Source organism: Pecten maximus, chromosome 13 (genome assembly GCF_902652985.1).
Source record: "Pecten maximus chromosome 13, xPecMax1.1, whole genome shotgun sequence".
Lineage (NCBI taxonomy): Eukaryota > Metazoa > Mollusca > Bivalvia > Pectinida > Pectinidae > Pecten > Pecten maximus.
The window spans coordinates 4,076,713-4,090,594 of NC_047027.1; the positions used below are offsets into that span (position 1 = coordinate 4,076,713).

Genomic DNA, 13,882 nt, shown 5'->3' on the forward strand with positions numbered 1-13,882 from the left:
GACGTCACAAAAATACAAAACCTTGTTTTACGAATATCTCGTATCTTAAAAAAATGCAAAATAACACTATTTTGGATTCCGAGCCATGTCGGAATTAAAGGCAACGAACTTGTTGACCGCCAAGCAAAACTTGCTCTAAATCTGCAACAAACAAATATTAAAATACCATATACAGATTTCAAACCTATAATTAGTTCTGCCATTCAGAGTAAATGGCAGCAACGCTGGTCTCACGAGACGATCAACAAACTTTTTAAAGTACAACCAAAACTTAAAACTTCAAAACCAAGTCGGAAGGATCGTAGAGAGGAAATAGTCCTCTCTCGCCTCCGTACCGGGCACACATATCCTACTCATTCGTTCCTTTTGAAACGAGAGGATCCACCGGTGTGTTATGCATGTGATGCTCAATTCACAGTGGAACATTTTTTAATAGAATGTTCCGATTTCAAGCACATTCGTGATAAATACTTTCGAGTCCCGGATATGAAAACCCTTTTCAGTTCCGTGGATTCGAAAACAATATTTAGCTACTTGAAAGAAATCGATCTATTTTATAGACTTTGATGTCTTTTACGTTACCGTCTTTCACGTTCTATTTATATAACAAAGTTCACATAATCTATTCGTACATATACATATTTTACCATTTTTAACCAACTTTTTTATCATAATGATCTAAATATACGATACGGATGCTTTTAAAAATGACAAATTTTATCTGATTTTAACTTGCAAAATAAAACATGTTAGTATATTGTTTGGCCCTAAATGACCCTAGTTGTCGATGGGCCGTAAAACATAAACAAACAAAGTCACAAAAATATTGACGTCATGTTTTCTTTGATAATTTAAGAATAACTATGTAACGTTCAAACTGTGATTGTGTCGCCAATGATTAAAGTATCAGAGATTTTTTTGCACCATTTTAATCACAAATATCTTTACAATCAGAAAATACAAAAAAGTGATAATCTATTTTTTGACCCATAAGGGCCCTTTTCTCAGCCTCTGGCTCAAATGGAAGTATCAAAATGTTAATCTTAATATCAAGACCTTATTTCAACTCTTTTTATTTCCACAATATTACGGAAATAAAAAAAAATCATTTCAAACTCCTTTAATTTTCAGAATCTTAAATATATCATTACATTTATGTTAATAACAAACACACCAAAATTAGATAAATTTCATCCAATATTTTTCATTTAAAAAAAATGAACACAACAAGCAAATTGTCAAATATATATCCCAGGGCTTTTTCTGCCCTGGTTTGAAAAAAAAAATTCTTTGATCTTGTGAAGGAAATTGATAAGTTAAAACAGATCTTTTCAAGAGTGAATTGCATATTTTAAGAATTTGAATTGAAAATGAAATACTCTTGTATAATTTTCGCCCTAGCTTATTTTTACCCTTCAGCAACACAAAATAGTTTTTTGCTCACAAAAGTCTTTTTCCATGGCAAGATTTTCATGCCAATCTGTATCTCATGTTCAACATGACCAGACTACAAAATTACAAAAAATTAAAATAACTTCATATGTATCAAGCTTTTAGGTCACCTGATCATGAGACAAAGTCTCAAGTGACCTTTTCTAATTGCATTTTGGTTACATCCATAAACAATTTACATTTTCAACTTCTCCAAAACCCCTTAACCAAATTCAATGAGATTTGGCAAGAAGCTTCGATTCTATGGCTAAAATACAACCAAAATTGCAGCAGGAAGCTTCTGTGGCTAAAGTTCAACCAATATTGTGAATAATCTGGTCCCCCACCCCCCAGGGGTATAAGAGGCAGGACAAGAGAGGGTGAAATTGACTAAAACTTCAATAATCTTCTTCTCTACTCTCAGATATGTTGAAATAAAACACTGTTCATATATGGAAGGGTCTTAAGTTGGGTTACCAAAATTATTCGCCCCTGGGGAGGGAATTTACTTTACTATAGTTTATATAAGGAAATCACGTTTTTGATTACAATTTGTTGGATTTGTAATGAAATATTTATATTTCCACTAAATTCAGACCCAATGAACCTACCACAGGCAGCTCAAGTCATTTTTCAATGAACTATCAAGTCCGGCGTAGGGGGTTACCTCCCCTTGTACCAAGTACTATTTGCACAATCTCATTGATGTGTGATTTTGGTTAAAAAAAATTATATAATGATTAAAAATCCTTTAATTAGTAAATTATATACAATGTTTAAAAATTTCAAAAAAAATCTGTCATAATTATAATAAAAAGAAATGCATGGAAAAAAAATCGCAATTTGGTGTCAGTTATCCTGTGTCGTCTGCTAAACAATGTCAAGCATTGGGAATTTTGAGCTCCTCAGCGACATACAAGATTTCACAGGATTACCACATTCTTCACCAAATATGAACTTGTCAGATTCGGACAATGAAAGTCTGATGAGCCTTCTAATGCCTAATGCTTTTATTGAAGAAACAAATGAAGAAGAATTGCAACATTTCAATTATTTGGCACAAGGTGAAGTTGCTGGGGATTTAGTGTCAATGGTTGAAATGGTATCTACAATTGAACAAGAAAACAAGCAGGTTCTGGGAGTACCTGAAACACCCATGGCCACTAGCCCAAAAATAGAAAGCATGTTAACAAAGTAACAGAGGCCGACTTGAAAAAATATGAAGCCATGACCCAATCCAAATCAACTAAAAAGAACACGAAATGGGATCTCAAACTATTTCAAGATAATTAATCTCTTGTTGATAACTTGATTGATTGTTGACAGTTGCACAATGAAAAATACAAATACATGTACAATGCAGACAATATTTTAATTTCATACCTGCAATCGTATCGACACTTCACATTGTACTTATGAACCTGTTTTTTGCATTAATATAAAGTGTCACGTCTCATGATATTTTAATTCAACAATAAATTTAAAATAATTGCATATTTGCACAAAGAATGTTATGGTACAGAGCTAGATACAGCAGCAGTGTCAAAAGAAATATTGGCTGAAAAAATAGGTAAATTTTACTGTGAGGCCAAGCCAAAACCAGGAGAGTCCACACCAAATGAATGTCACAACAATACACTAAAAAACATCAGGGCAGCAGTCAATCGGCATTTTCAGGACATAAATAGAGTTGATGTTGACATTGCAAATGGAGCTGAATTCAAAAAGTCAAACAAACTTCTGGACGGTCTTCTCAAGGAAAGGTTGTCAACTTGATTGCCACGTCCAACTCAACATAAAGAAATTGTAAAGGAAGGAGATCTGAATATCTGAATATTTCAATGGGGCAGAAACATTATTTATTTTGAGACAGTGCGTTTGGTTTAACATTTCAGTGCATTTTGTTACACGGGGACTTGAGTTCCATCATCAACTCAATCGTAACTCGTTTGAATACAAAACAGATGAGAATGGAATTGAATACGCCACATTAAGTCATGAATGTAAACAAAAAAACTTTCAGGGAGGGCTTTCGAATAACGAAGCTGTCGGCGACAAAAGAATGTACGCAACAGGTGAAAAGAATTGTCCTGTCAAAATGCTCAAGCTGTTTCAGGAAAAAAACTGACCCTAGTGCAGTTTCTCTATTTAATGGATGCATTAAAGAGGCTATAAAAAACCCAAACCAACATGGTACAATGCTAAACCTCTTGGGAAAGTAAGTTTCAACAGCTTCATGCCTGACATTTCCAAATATTCAAAGTGTAGCAGACGGTATACTGCACATTGTCTTCGTGCTACCGCCATACAGAAAATGAGCGACGAAGGATTTCAGTCGAGGCAAATAATGATGATGTCAGGTCACCGCAACGAACCTTCCATAAGAAGCTATAGCAGGAACTGCACAAGTTCACTGAAAAGATAAATAAGCAAAGCCCTGTCAACAATAACTGGAGCCACAAATAACTTACCCGGAGAAAATCGTGTCGTTTCCACTGTAAGGACATCGCATGGTGAGTCTGTGGATCAGCTGACTCTGGCTGAACCTCGTGGTGAACAGTCCGCACACCGCTACAATTCCAGCAACGGAAACAACGTACCTGCTTGCCCTATGAACTTAATGTCAGCTATTTCATTCCAAAATATGGCTGGATTTTTGTCAAACTCGACAAAGACAAATGAACTAACGAAGTGTTTCTCTTTCCTCGTAGACCGCCATATTGTTTTTGAACTTTACATCCTGTTAACCGTCACGGTCTGTTGTTGCTCCGCGGAGCTTGGACTATATTTTTTTGATTTCTTTTCAAAAAGTGATCATATTTATTCGAAATGAATTCCATTAAAAATAAAATTTGTTTTAATTCGTTATTACGCTTCTTCACGAAAGAAGTCCTGACGGTAATAACTATATGTAGACGAAGAGTGATGACGTACATTTCGGTAAGTTACGTGGTAGACTTGCACAAGTCCCTATCTGTCACGGAAAAAATATTATACAAAAATATCAAAAACATAAATATAAGGATTGAATAAAGTTATGTTGAGGTGTATGGTGGTATAAACCTCAATAGCGCTCAGCAAATTAGGAGTGGGACGACTGGTTCGCCCGTTGTCAGTATATGTGACCGGGTGGGGTGTGCTGCTGGGTGTCTTCGGCAGTATGCTTCAGTGAGGTAGCACTCTAAATCGGCAAAAGATCCGGCCTATCACAAGGAGACTTAACACAAACATACCGCAGCCTCCCAAAACACACATACGCACTCATCACACGCATACATGTCGCACGCACGGGAGGCCGTCCTTAAATGACCTTAGCTGTTAATAGGACGTTGAACAAAATAAACCAAACCAAAGTTTCATCCTCATCCAACTCGAAACATCCGGCGTCTTACACGGTTATCGCTGGATGCATTTAAAATGTCATCAGGCTGGACACATCATTCCTAGGGACACTGTGTACAAATTAATGCAGTTACTTGATCCTAGAGGAGTTCAAAACAGACGGAGGAGACTTAGGAGACGACGATATTCAAATACGGGACCTAACTTTGTTTGGCATGTAGACTCGCATGACAAACTAAAGCCATATGGCATTGCTATCAACAGAAATGTAATGAAAAATACGGTATCCGTCCAGCAAATTACCATTTATAGACATCTAGGGCGTGCACGGTTGGCTGTCCGGAACATCCGGAACAATTGGAACTGCAACCGAGTAAGACAGAACAGGATCGGAACACTGTTCTGGACATGTGCAGCCTGTCCCGCCAGAAGAGGTGGTGTGAGTGGAACAATGACGTAAGCAAGATGGCGACAGCATGGTGAGTGAACTACGATCGTCGATGTAAAAAACGCCGTAATGGTGCAGGTTAACGTCTGATAAGTGTTCTTGGAGTATTATTATTTTTGTGTGCGTACAGTCGATCACTTGTGCAAATTTGCGTCAAACGATATCATTTTAAAACCCGTGCCAACTGCCAAACCCTGTGATCATGTGCTTCTCAAAAGCATTTGCATTAGGCCTAGCTAGGCTATAAATTGTGCAATAATATTCCTGTCTAATCTAATGTTTGTTTGTCATTTTGTAGAGTTCAACTCAAGATTCCCTTATAGCCAAGTGGACTTGCTTTATGTGTAAACAACACCCGACAATCTACTCCTTAGAAGCATTTGAGGAACAGGAAGAAAGTAAAAAATATATTCCGTTGTTTGTTGACGGAAATTATAGGTACATGTGATTACAACTTGCTAATTACATCAACGTTTTGACTAATATTCAATTCCAAAAAGTATCCTGCATGAAGTGCATTTTTTATAAACAACAATTATGGTGTCAGATTTTATCTTTTTAAAAAGCCATGAGAATTGACACATTTTTTTCATGTAATATAGTTATATAGACTAATATGTTGTTTTTAAAACCATACTGTACATGTAGCCTATAGCTTCAAATAATACAGTACAGTTTTTTTAATTTGTTGCACAAATTGTGACAAGTTGTTTTACTGATTGTGCAATTGTGAAATTTTATCATTTAAGTCATTTTAATGTAATATTCTTTATATGTGTTTTATTATTATTATCCAGGATATTCCTTCGGTGCACCCTATGTAATAAAACATTCCATGCACACTGTGCCATCTACGACACACTAGAATTGCTGCAGAGAGAAACAGCTGATTTAGAAATTTTATGCAATCCCTGTGCAAATGGATATGGCCAGCAATAAAAGGTACTTTAATTTCACAAACCATGAAATTGTGATAAAGTTTTTTTTTCCATATTCATATAACTACACAGTACACAGAAACATTCCTTTAAAAAAATGATAAGATAAATTTATTGCAAGACTTTACAATTATAAATAAAATAATACAATGTTGCCACACGAAGGTCAGGTCACTCGCTATTTTAGAAAATCATTGTCGGTGCTAGTGGATTTTCACCAAACTGCCATACATGTTAAGATTAAAAATGTGGTTTGAAATAGTTAGAGTTTCAGAGTTATTGCCAGTAAGACAATGTCTCTTGCTTTTTATTAGCTCATTGGATTTTTAAGCATTGAATTTCTCTTGCATGCTGACAGGCCATCCTGAACTCATCGGGTATTGTCACAAAAATACACTATTTATTCCCTGAGGAGTACCGGATGGCTGACAGGCAACCTATTTTCTTAATATATACATTGATATAATTTATACAACCTAATGCATGTTATATTTTGCTTATTATAGTGTTAAGCTTCAAATCAATACACCAAGTGGCAGTATTTCAGCATACATGGAGCCAGAGATGGCCGAATACTACAGATCTAGTAAGTAATTTAATACTTTAGCATGTAAATCAATTAATTACCATCACATTATGGGCCTTAGGTATACTCAATAGTTTGATATTGCTGACAGGAACTTGTTCCACCCAAGCTTGTGTTGGACCTCTACTAATACCAAGTTTAATGCCAAAGACTCTGTAAAATGTACTCTTAAAAATCCTTGATGGAAAAATAGCAATACACGTAACTCCTGCAATTCACTACCATTTGAATAAATAGTTTTTCTTTCACTTTGATCTAATTTCTTTTGATTTTGTCCATATACATCTATAATATTTATCTTGTGTTTGTTGTTTGTAATAGACAGTGAAGCCCTTGGATCCCTTGTTAAGGAGCATCTTCAGATGTCTACTACATTTGATGGTGCAGCCAATTCTATCTCAAGCCCTTCATTAAGGTCAACCAATGTCATCAGCCCAAGCTCATCTTCTGTCATCAGACCAAGCCCAAGCTCATCTTCTGTCATCAGACCAAGCCAAAGCTCATCTTCTGCTGTCAGACCAAGCCCAAGCTCATCTTCTGCCGGCAGAGCAAGCCCAAGCCCATCTTCTGTCATCAGACCAAGCCAAAGCTCATCTTCTGCTGTCAGACCAAGCCCAAGCTCATCTTCTGCCGACAGAGCAAGCTCAAGCCCATCTTCTGTCGTCAGACCAAGCCCAAGCCCATCTACTAGCACCTCTTCAATAGGTAATACCAACCAAGTGGTAATAAGACTTAAACAGGTTCTGATAATGTGGGGTTTTCCTCATTATTTTTGTTTTAATGGCAATTATTGAATAAAACAAGTACATTTAATTCAAAGGGACATGTGTTTATAAATGGGATACAAAGTCATTATTTTAGGATGAACTTTGGAGAATTTTTTAGTTAGTTCAATTTCAAATGATATACATGATACTTATTTTATATGTGGCATTTAATTACTACAACATTGATCAAAGGTTAAATCAAAATAGAGCCACATAAGTGTTATGGATATCTTGTTCCTTGATTTTTCAGTGAACCAAACTTAACATTTTGTGGGAAAATATTGGTGAGGATTATTACTTTATTTGAGTCATGAGATATGTCCTATTTTATACCACAAATACAGAGGGTTCGGGATGCGGTGCATGGAACAGAAGTGCAACATTACTTCTCCTAGAAGATTATAGGATAATCTCGAAGAAAGTTGAAGCTGGTCAAAAAACAAAGAAATCCATGTGGAATGAAATCTCAGCAAATCTTAAGAAAAGGGGTTACAGCTATACACCAGACCAAGTTAGTGGAAGATTTAAGACTTTGGTAAGGGGTTATAAAAACTTCAAAGATCATCAGAAGAAAAGTGGGAATGGAACAAAAGCTTTTGAATATAAAGAAGAAATGGAAGAATTATTGGGGCAAGATCCTGCAGTTGTACCAGTAATAACACTGTCCAGCACAGCACAGAATGCTACAGATATTGATGATAGTCTAGACTCCAGTAGAGACGGAGATGAAACTGAAGATACCACTAGTGCAGCAAGTAATGCAACAGTCTCTGAATCTTCCAAGAGAAAGAAGCCAAATACAAATGATCCTGTCGATGCAAACAAGAACAGAAGATGTTCCTCGAGAGCTGATGTTATCCAGTCTTTAAATGATTTTATGAAAAATCAAGAGTCAGAAAATGAAAAGAAAGAAGCTCGACATAGAGAAAAACTTGATGTCTTGAAAGAGTTGGTGGGAGCTTTAAGCAAGAAATGATTTATGTTTTTTACTTTAATACCGTTATTGGGGAAAATGGACAGACATCAAGTTTAAGGAGAGATCTGGTATCTTTTTTGTTGTTGTTGTTTATATTTGATTTTTTATTGGCCTCTAAAAGGTTGTAGAGATTGAGATTTGATTGAATCGTTAGTTTACATGTTTTTAGCCCACCATCATCAGATGGTGGGCTATTCAAATCGCCCTGCGTCCGTGGTCCGTCGTCCGTCCGTCCCTCCGTCCGTCCGTCCGTCCCTCCGTCCGTCCGTCCGTCCGTCCGTCCGTAAACAATTCTTGTTATCGCTAATCCTCAGAAAGTACTGAAGGGATCTTTCTCAAATTTCATATGTAGGTTCCCCTTGGTGCCTAGTTATGCATATTGCATTTTGAGACCAATCGGAAAACAACATGGCCAACAGGCAGCCATCTTGGATTTTGACAATTGAAGTTTGTTATCGCTATTTCTCAGAAAGTGCTGAAGGGATCTTTCTCAAATTTCATATGTAGGTTCCCCTTGGTGCTTAGTTATGCATATTGCATTTTGAGACCAATCGGAAAACAACATGGCCGACAGGCAGCCATCTTGGATTTTGACAATTGAAGTTTGTTATCGCTATTTCTCAGAAAGTGCTGAAGGGATCTTTCTCAAATTGCATATGTAGGTTCCCCTTGGTGCTTAGTTATGCATATTGCATTTTGAGACCAATCGGAAAACAACATGGCCGACAGGCAGCCATCTTGGATTTTGACAATTGAAGTTTGTTATCGCTATTTCTCAGAAAGTGCTGAAGGGATCTTTCTCAAATTTCATATGTAGGTTCCCCTTAGTGCCTAGTTATGCATATTGCATTTTGAGACCAATCGGAAAACAACATGGCCGACAGGCAGCCATCTTGGATTTTGACAATTGAAGTTTGTTATCGCTATTTCTCAGAAAGTACTGAAGGGATCTTTCTCAAATTTCATATGTAGGTTCCTCTTGGTGCCTAGTTATGCATATTGCATTTTTAGACCAATCAGAAAACAACATGGCCGACAGGCAGCCATCTTGGATTTTGACAATTGAAGTTTGTTATCGCTATTTCTCAGAAAGTACTGAATGGATCTTTCTCAAATTTCATATGTAGGTTCCTCTTGGTGCCTAGTTTTGCATATTGCATTTTGAGACCAATCGGAAAACAACATGGCCGACAGGCAGCCATCTTGGATTTTGACAATTGAAGTTTGTTATTGCTATTTCTCAGAAAGTACTGAAGGGATCACTCTCAAATTTCATATGTAGGTTCCTCTTGGTGCCTAGTTATGCATATTGCATTTTGAGACCAATCGGAAAACAACATGGCCGACAGGCAGCCATCTTGGATTTTGACAATTAAAGTTTGTTATCGCTATTTCTCAGAAAGTGATGAAGGGATCTTTCTCAAATTTCATACGTAGGTTCCTCTTGTTGCCTAGTTATGCATATTGCATTTTGAGACCAATCCGATAACAACATGGCCGACAGGCAGCCATCTTGGATTTTGACAATTGAAGTTTGTTATCGCTATTTCTCAGAAAGTAATGAAGGGATCTTTCTCAAATTTCATATGTAGGTTCCCCTTGGTGCCTAGTTATGCATATTGCATTTTGAAACTAATCCGAAAACAACATGGCCGACAGGCAGCCATCTTGGATTTTGACAATTGAAGTTTGTTATCGCTATTTCTCAGAAAGCACTCAAGGGATCTTTCTTAAATTTCATATGTAGGTTCCCCTCAGTGCCTAGTTTTGCATATTGGGACCAATCCAAAAACATGGTCGACAGACAGCCATTATCGCTAAATCTTAAATTTTATATATAGTTTCCCCTTGTTTGAAAAGTACTAGCTATAGAGGGCTGTTTCTGTATTTACACAGATTAGGATTAGTAAGACTTAGAAGAAGGGAAAAGTAGAGAAAAGATCAATCTGACATGGAACCTATGAAGATCATTCAATGGTGGGCGCCAAGATCCCTCTGGGATCTCTTGTTAGTTCACCTGGTCCCTTGAGCAAAGTGATCTTTTCTTGTGGTGCATCATCTGCCTGTCATCAATATTTATCTTTAAAAAGACATTTTGGACAACAAAGTTTGCAAACAGATGGCCTTGACCTATATTACAGGTCATGTGAAAGGGAGGAGGGTGGCAATTTTTAATTTGTGAAAGCTGCTTGCTATTGTAGGCATGGTAACATAATCTGAATGGTCAATAAATTGTATTATATAATAGTAATAAGTTCAATTTCTTGACATTTTCCCTTGTACCGGTATAATGTTTTTCACCTTGTAACCATACAGTGCATTTTCGAAGAACAATGTTATATACCTCAACCTCAAATTCACTTTGTTATCAGAGAGTGAATGTTTGATTGCAAGTTTAACCATGACCATTTGTTTTATGCTAATTTTTTTCAACTGCATTTGGATATGTGTTGATGTTGATATTGTAAAGGTTTTAAAGAAAATATGTATTCTATTGGCACCCATCTATATTGAATATAGAAAAGCTGTTAATATATCTAATCTTGTATATGTTCATATGCATATCAAAATCAGTGGCTTTCATCTAAAAGCTACTTAAAATGTATTAGGGGGAAAATGGAGCAAGAAGGCACTTTCTGTCATCCCCATCATTTATGAGTGTGATTATTTGGTCAGTTGCTCGCTGAAAGTATTTGTGATATTTGTTGTAATTATGCCAATGAACAAATAGTTTACCTTATGACCTTCACATTGTCCTTTTACACAGTAGGGGACAACAATTTGGTTGTTACTTTTTCCCCAAATTTTGTACAGCAAAACTTTTGTTTTTAATTTATCAGGCAGATATATACATGTTATTTTGTTAAAGAATAAAGATTTAATTACAAAAATCAGCATGGTATTGTATGTGCAATATATTTTAATACTTTGAAAAAATGAAGAACAATCCAAGGAAGGAAGTATCTGTGTACATATTCTGAAATTTTGAATTGAAAGCAAGCCAATGATGATCTATCAGTAGCAGTACTGTTATTGTACAATGCCAAGAATACAATCTCACTCACACTCTGTTTAATTACTCACAATAACTATTCAACAGATGATGAAGTCATATATCCTTTTAATTCAATGTTAATATACACACCATATGAATGAATTCACACCAGTCGAATGGCAATAATATTTCTTTTGAGAACTCCTTCCGCATCATTTTCTACAATGTTTGGAACAGGTTGGTGACGATTTGGCTGATCACCATCTTCCTCCAGGAAATCACTGACCTCATCTTTTTGTAAAATGCATATATTATGCAACACAGAACTAGCCATAATTATCTGACATGCAGTTTTGATACTGCTTGTCTGAAGGTTTTGCAGACGTCGAAATCGTCCTTTCAGTAGCCCAAATGACCTCTCAATAACGACTCTACAGGATGAATGGTAATGGTTATACCTTCGTTCACGGTTTCCGAGATGGCCATTGTCTCTATAAGGTGTGAGTAACCATCTTCTGATAGGATAGGCTCCATCAGCCAGAATGCAGTAAGTATTGTTGCAGAGTTGCAACCCATTGTTCCAAATGTCTGAGTTTTTAAGGACACGTGCATCGTGGCAACTGCCAGGATATCCAACAAAAACGTGTGTTAGTCTCATATCGTGTCTACAAACAGCTTGCATCTGGATAGAGTAATATCCTTTACGGTTGAAATAGGACTGGGGATGATCTTTTGGCTTACTTATGTGTATGTGTGTCCCATCAAGCGCTCCAATGATACCTGGAAAACCATTCCTTTGTGAAAACACATCAGCTTCTTCTGCCATTTCTCCTGGACTTGGCCATTTTATGAACCTAGATTTTAAGTGATTTAAGATAGTTTTTATAATCCTCTTTCGGCATTCAATGACGGACGCTTCACCAATTCCAAAGCGGTCTGCTATTTTATTTATAGTGTCTGTGCCACCTAAATACCATAATGTGACATATAGCTGTTTATCAACGGGTATAGGATCATATCCTCCTGTGTGATGTCTTTGCCAATCGGGACATTCTGTTATGAAATCTACCAGAACACTAAATGTATCTCTAGACATCCTGAACAATCTTCTGAATACTTCATCTGTGTACATAGGGATAACTTCTTCTGCGTATCGTCGTATCTTTGCTCTTTCATCTGGCCTAAAAATTGAAATTGAAATTAGGAGTAAGATATTGGAGGTTAATGTGTTATAATAATTTAATATTATAAATTTTGTTTAATTTTTGACAGCCATTCGACCCTATAGGCCTAGTATATATTAAAACATTAAAATATATAATCCTGAGCATTTAAGCAGTAATTCAAAAATGTGGGGGGGGGGGGGGGGGGGGGGGATGGAATTACACTAGATCTACATTTTGTGCATAACGATTAAATCCTTGAATGTGATTACAATTTCGGGTGAACAGTCGCAGAGACGTAATGTATGTTTTGGTAGACGAATAAAATATAAATACAGCGAATACAAACAAAACAATATATTGAAAATACTTACATTGATAAAGCTATCAGTCCAAAATGTAATGGCACCGTGACACTGGAGTCTTCGTCATCTGAAGAGTCAAAAAGCTCTTCTATGATGACAAGTGCTGCCGCTGTTTCCACAGGATCCGCCATTTTGGATGTGCTACTTCCTGTTCCAAATTACTCGGTTCGCGTATCTGTTCAGCACATCCGGAACTTCACTGGAACAGCCCAACCGTGCACGACCCTAGTAAGGTTCCGTACCTTCTACAAGCGTAAAATTTGGTCATACATGTATTTGTTAATCTGAAATACGTTGAAATAAACAGGCATATTATTCATAACAATAGTCTTGACAGACCCACAAAAAGATGACGCGTTACTATTGGCTCCTCCAATCATAATCTATGGTGGCTGGAGCTACAGATTTCTTTTCATAGAGAAATTAAAAGAAAAAGACACTGACCAATCAGAGAGCATTATTTCACTTGCAATTACGGAAAGAAATATTATATTTCATTGGTATAGAAAAATTTATCTTTATACGAAATAATACCCCAAATTTGATATCGCCGTTGCATTCGAAAACATTTCATGTAAGATTTATTAAATGAAAGCTCATTTAAAATCCTATTATACAACTTTAAAACAAACTTCGTCACTTCGACCTATTTGCATAAATTTACTATTCATTAATGCAGATTGATTGCAAAATAATCTAGAACTACAAGTATTCATGTGGTTATACTGTACGTATTATTTTGACCAAAATAATCAGTCTCCTATCGATGAAACTCGGGTACATACGACAAGCACCACCGCCCCCATCTCTCTCTCTTTTTCTATGATTAATTTACACCCTAGCGACAAAGTTCCAATGATTTTCACCATTC

At 36.4% G+C, this 13,882-nt stretch overlaps 2 protein-coding genes and 1 long non-coding RNA gene across 3 annotated transcripts; 2 read left to right on the forward strand and 1 right to left on the reverse strand.

The window, feature by feature from the left end:
- Positions 1 to 5,095: 5,095 nt before the first annotated feature.
- Positions 5,096 to 7,297, forward strand: LOC117340852. The gene is made up of 5 exons (XR_004535487.1): positions 5,096 to 5,252; positions 5,520 to 5,659; positions 6,019 to 6,163; positions 6,666 to 6,745; positions 7,067 to 7,297. It is a non-coding gene; the product is annotated as an uncharacterized LOC117340852 (long non-coding RNA).
- Positions 7,298 to 7,822: 525 nt separating this feature from the next.
- LOC117340361 lies at positions 7,823 to 8,488 on the forward strand. Its single transcript, XM_033902122.1, has one exon. The coding sequence runs from the start codon at positions 7,823 to 7,825 to the stop codon at positions 8,486 to 8,488; it is 666 nt and encodes a 221-aa protein (XP_033758013.1).
- A 3,158-nt stretch (positions 8,489 to 11,646) lies between these two features.
- LOC117340362 (putative nuclease HARBI1) lies at positions 11,647 to 13,363 on the reverse strand. The gene is made up of 2 exons (XM_033902123.1): positions 13,021 to 13,363; positions 11,647 to 12,664 (listed from the first exon to the last, which is right to left on the reverse strand). The coding sequence occupies exons 1-2, from the start codon at positions 13,140 to 13,142 to the stop codon at positions 11,647 to 11,649; spliced, it is 1,140 nt and encodes a 379-aa protein (XP_033758014.1). The 5' UTR covers positions 13,143 to 13,363.
- Between the last annotated feature and the right edge of the window lie 519 nt (positions 13,364 to 13,882).

What these genes read in the sequence shown, in the direction of transcription:
- LOC117340361 (XM_033902122.1), top strand. Translation starts at nt 7,823, where the DNA reads ATGAGATATGTCCTATTTTATACCACAAATACAGAGGGTTCGGGATGC.
- LOC117340362 (XM_033902123.1), bottom strand. Translation starts at nt 13,142, where the DNA reads ATGGCGGATCCTGTGGAAACAGCGGCAGCACTTGTCATCATAGAAGAG. An exon ending in GGACTGATAGCTTTATCAAT is followed by an intron (nt 12,665 to 13,020) that starts GTAAGTATTTTC and finishes TTCAATTTTTAG; the next exon opens with GCCAGATGAAAGAGCAAAGA.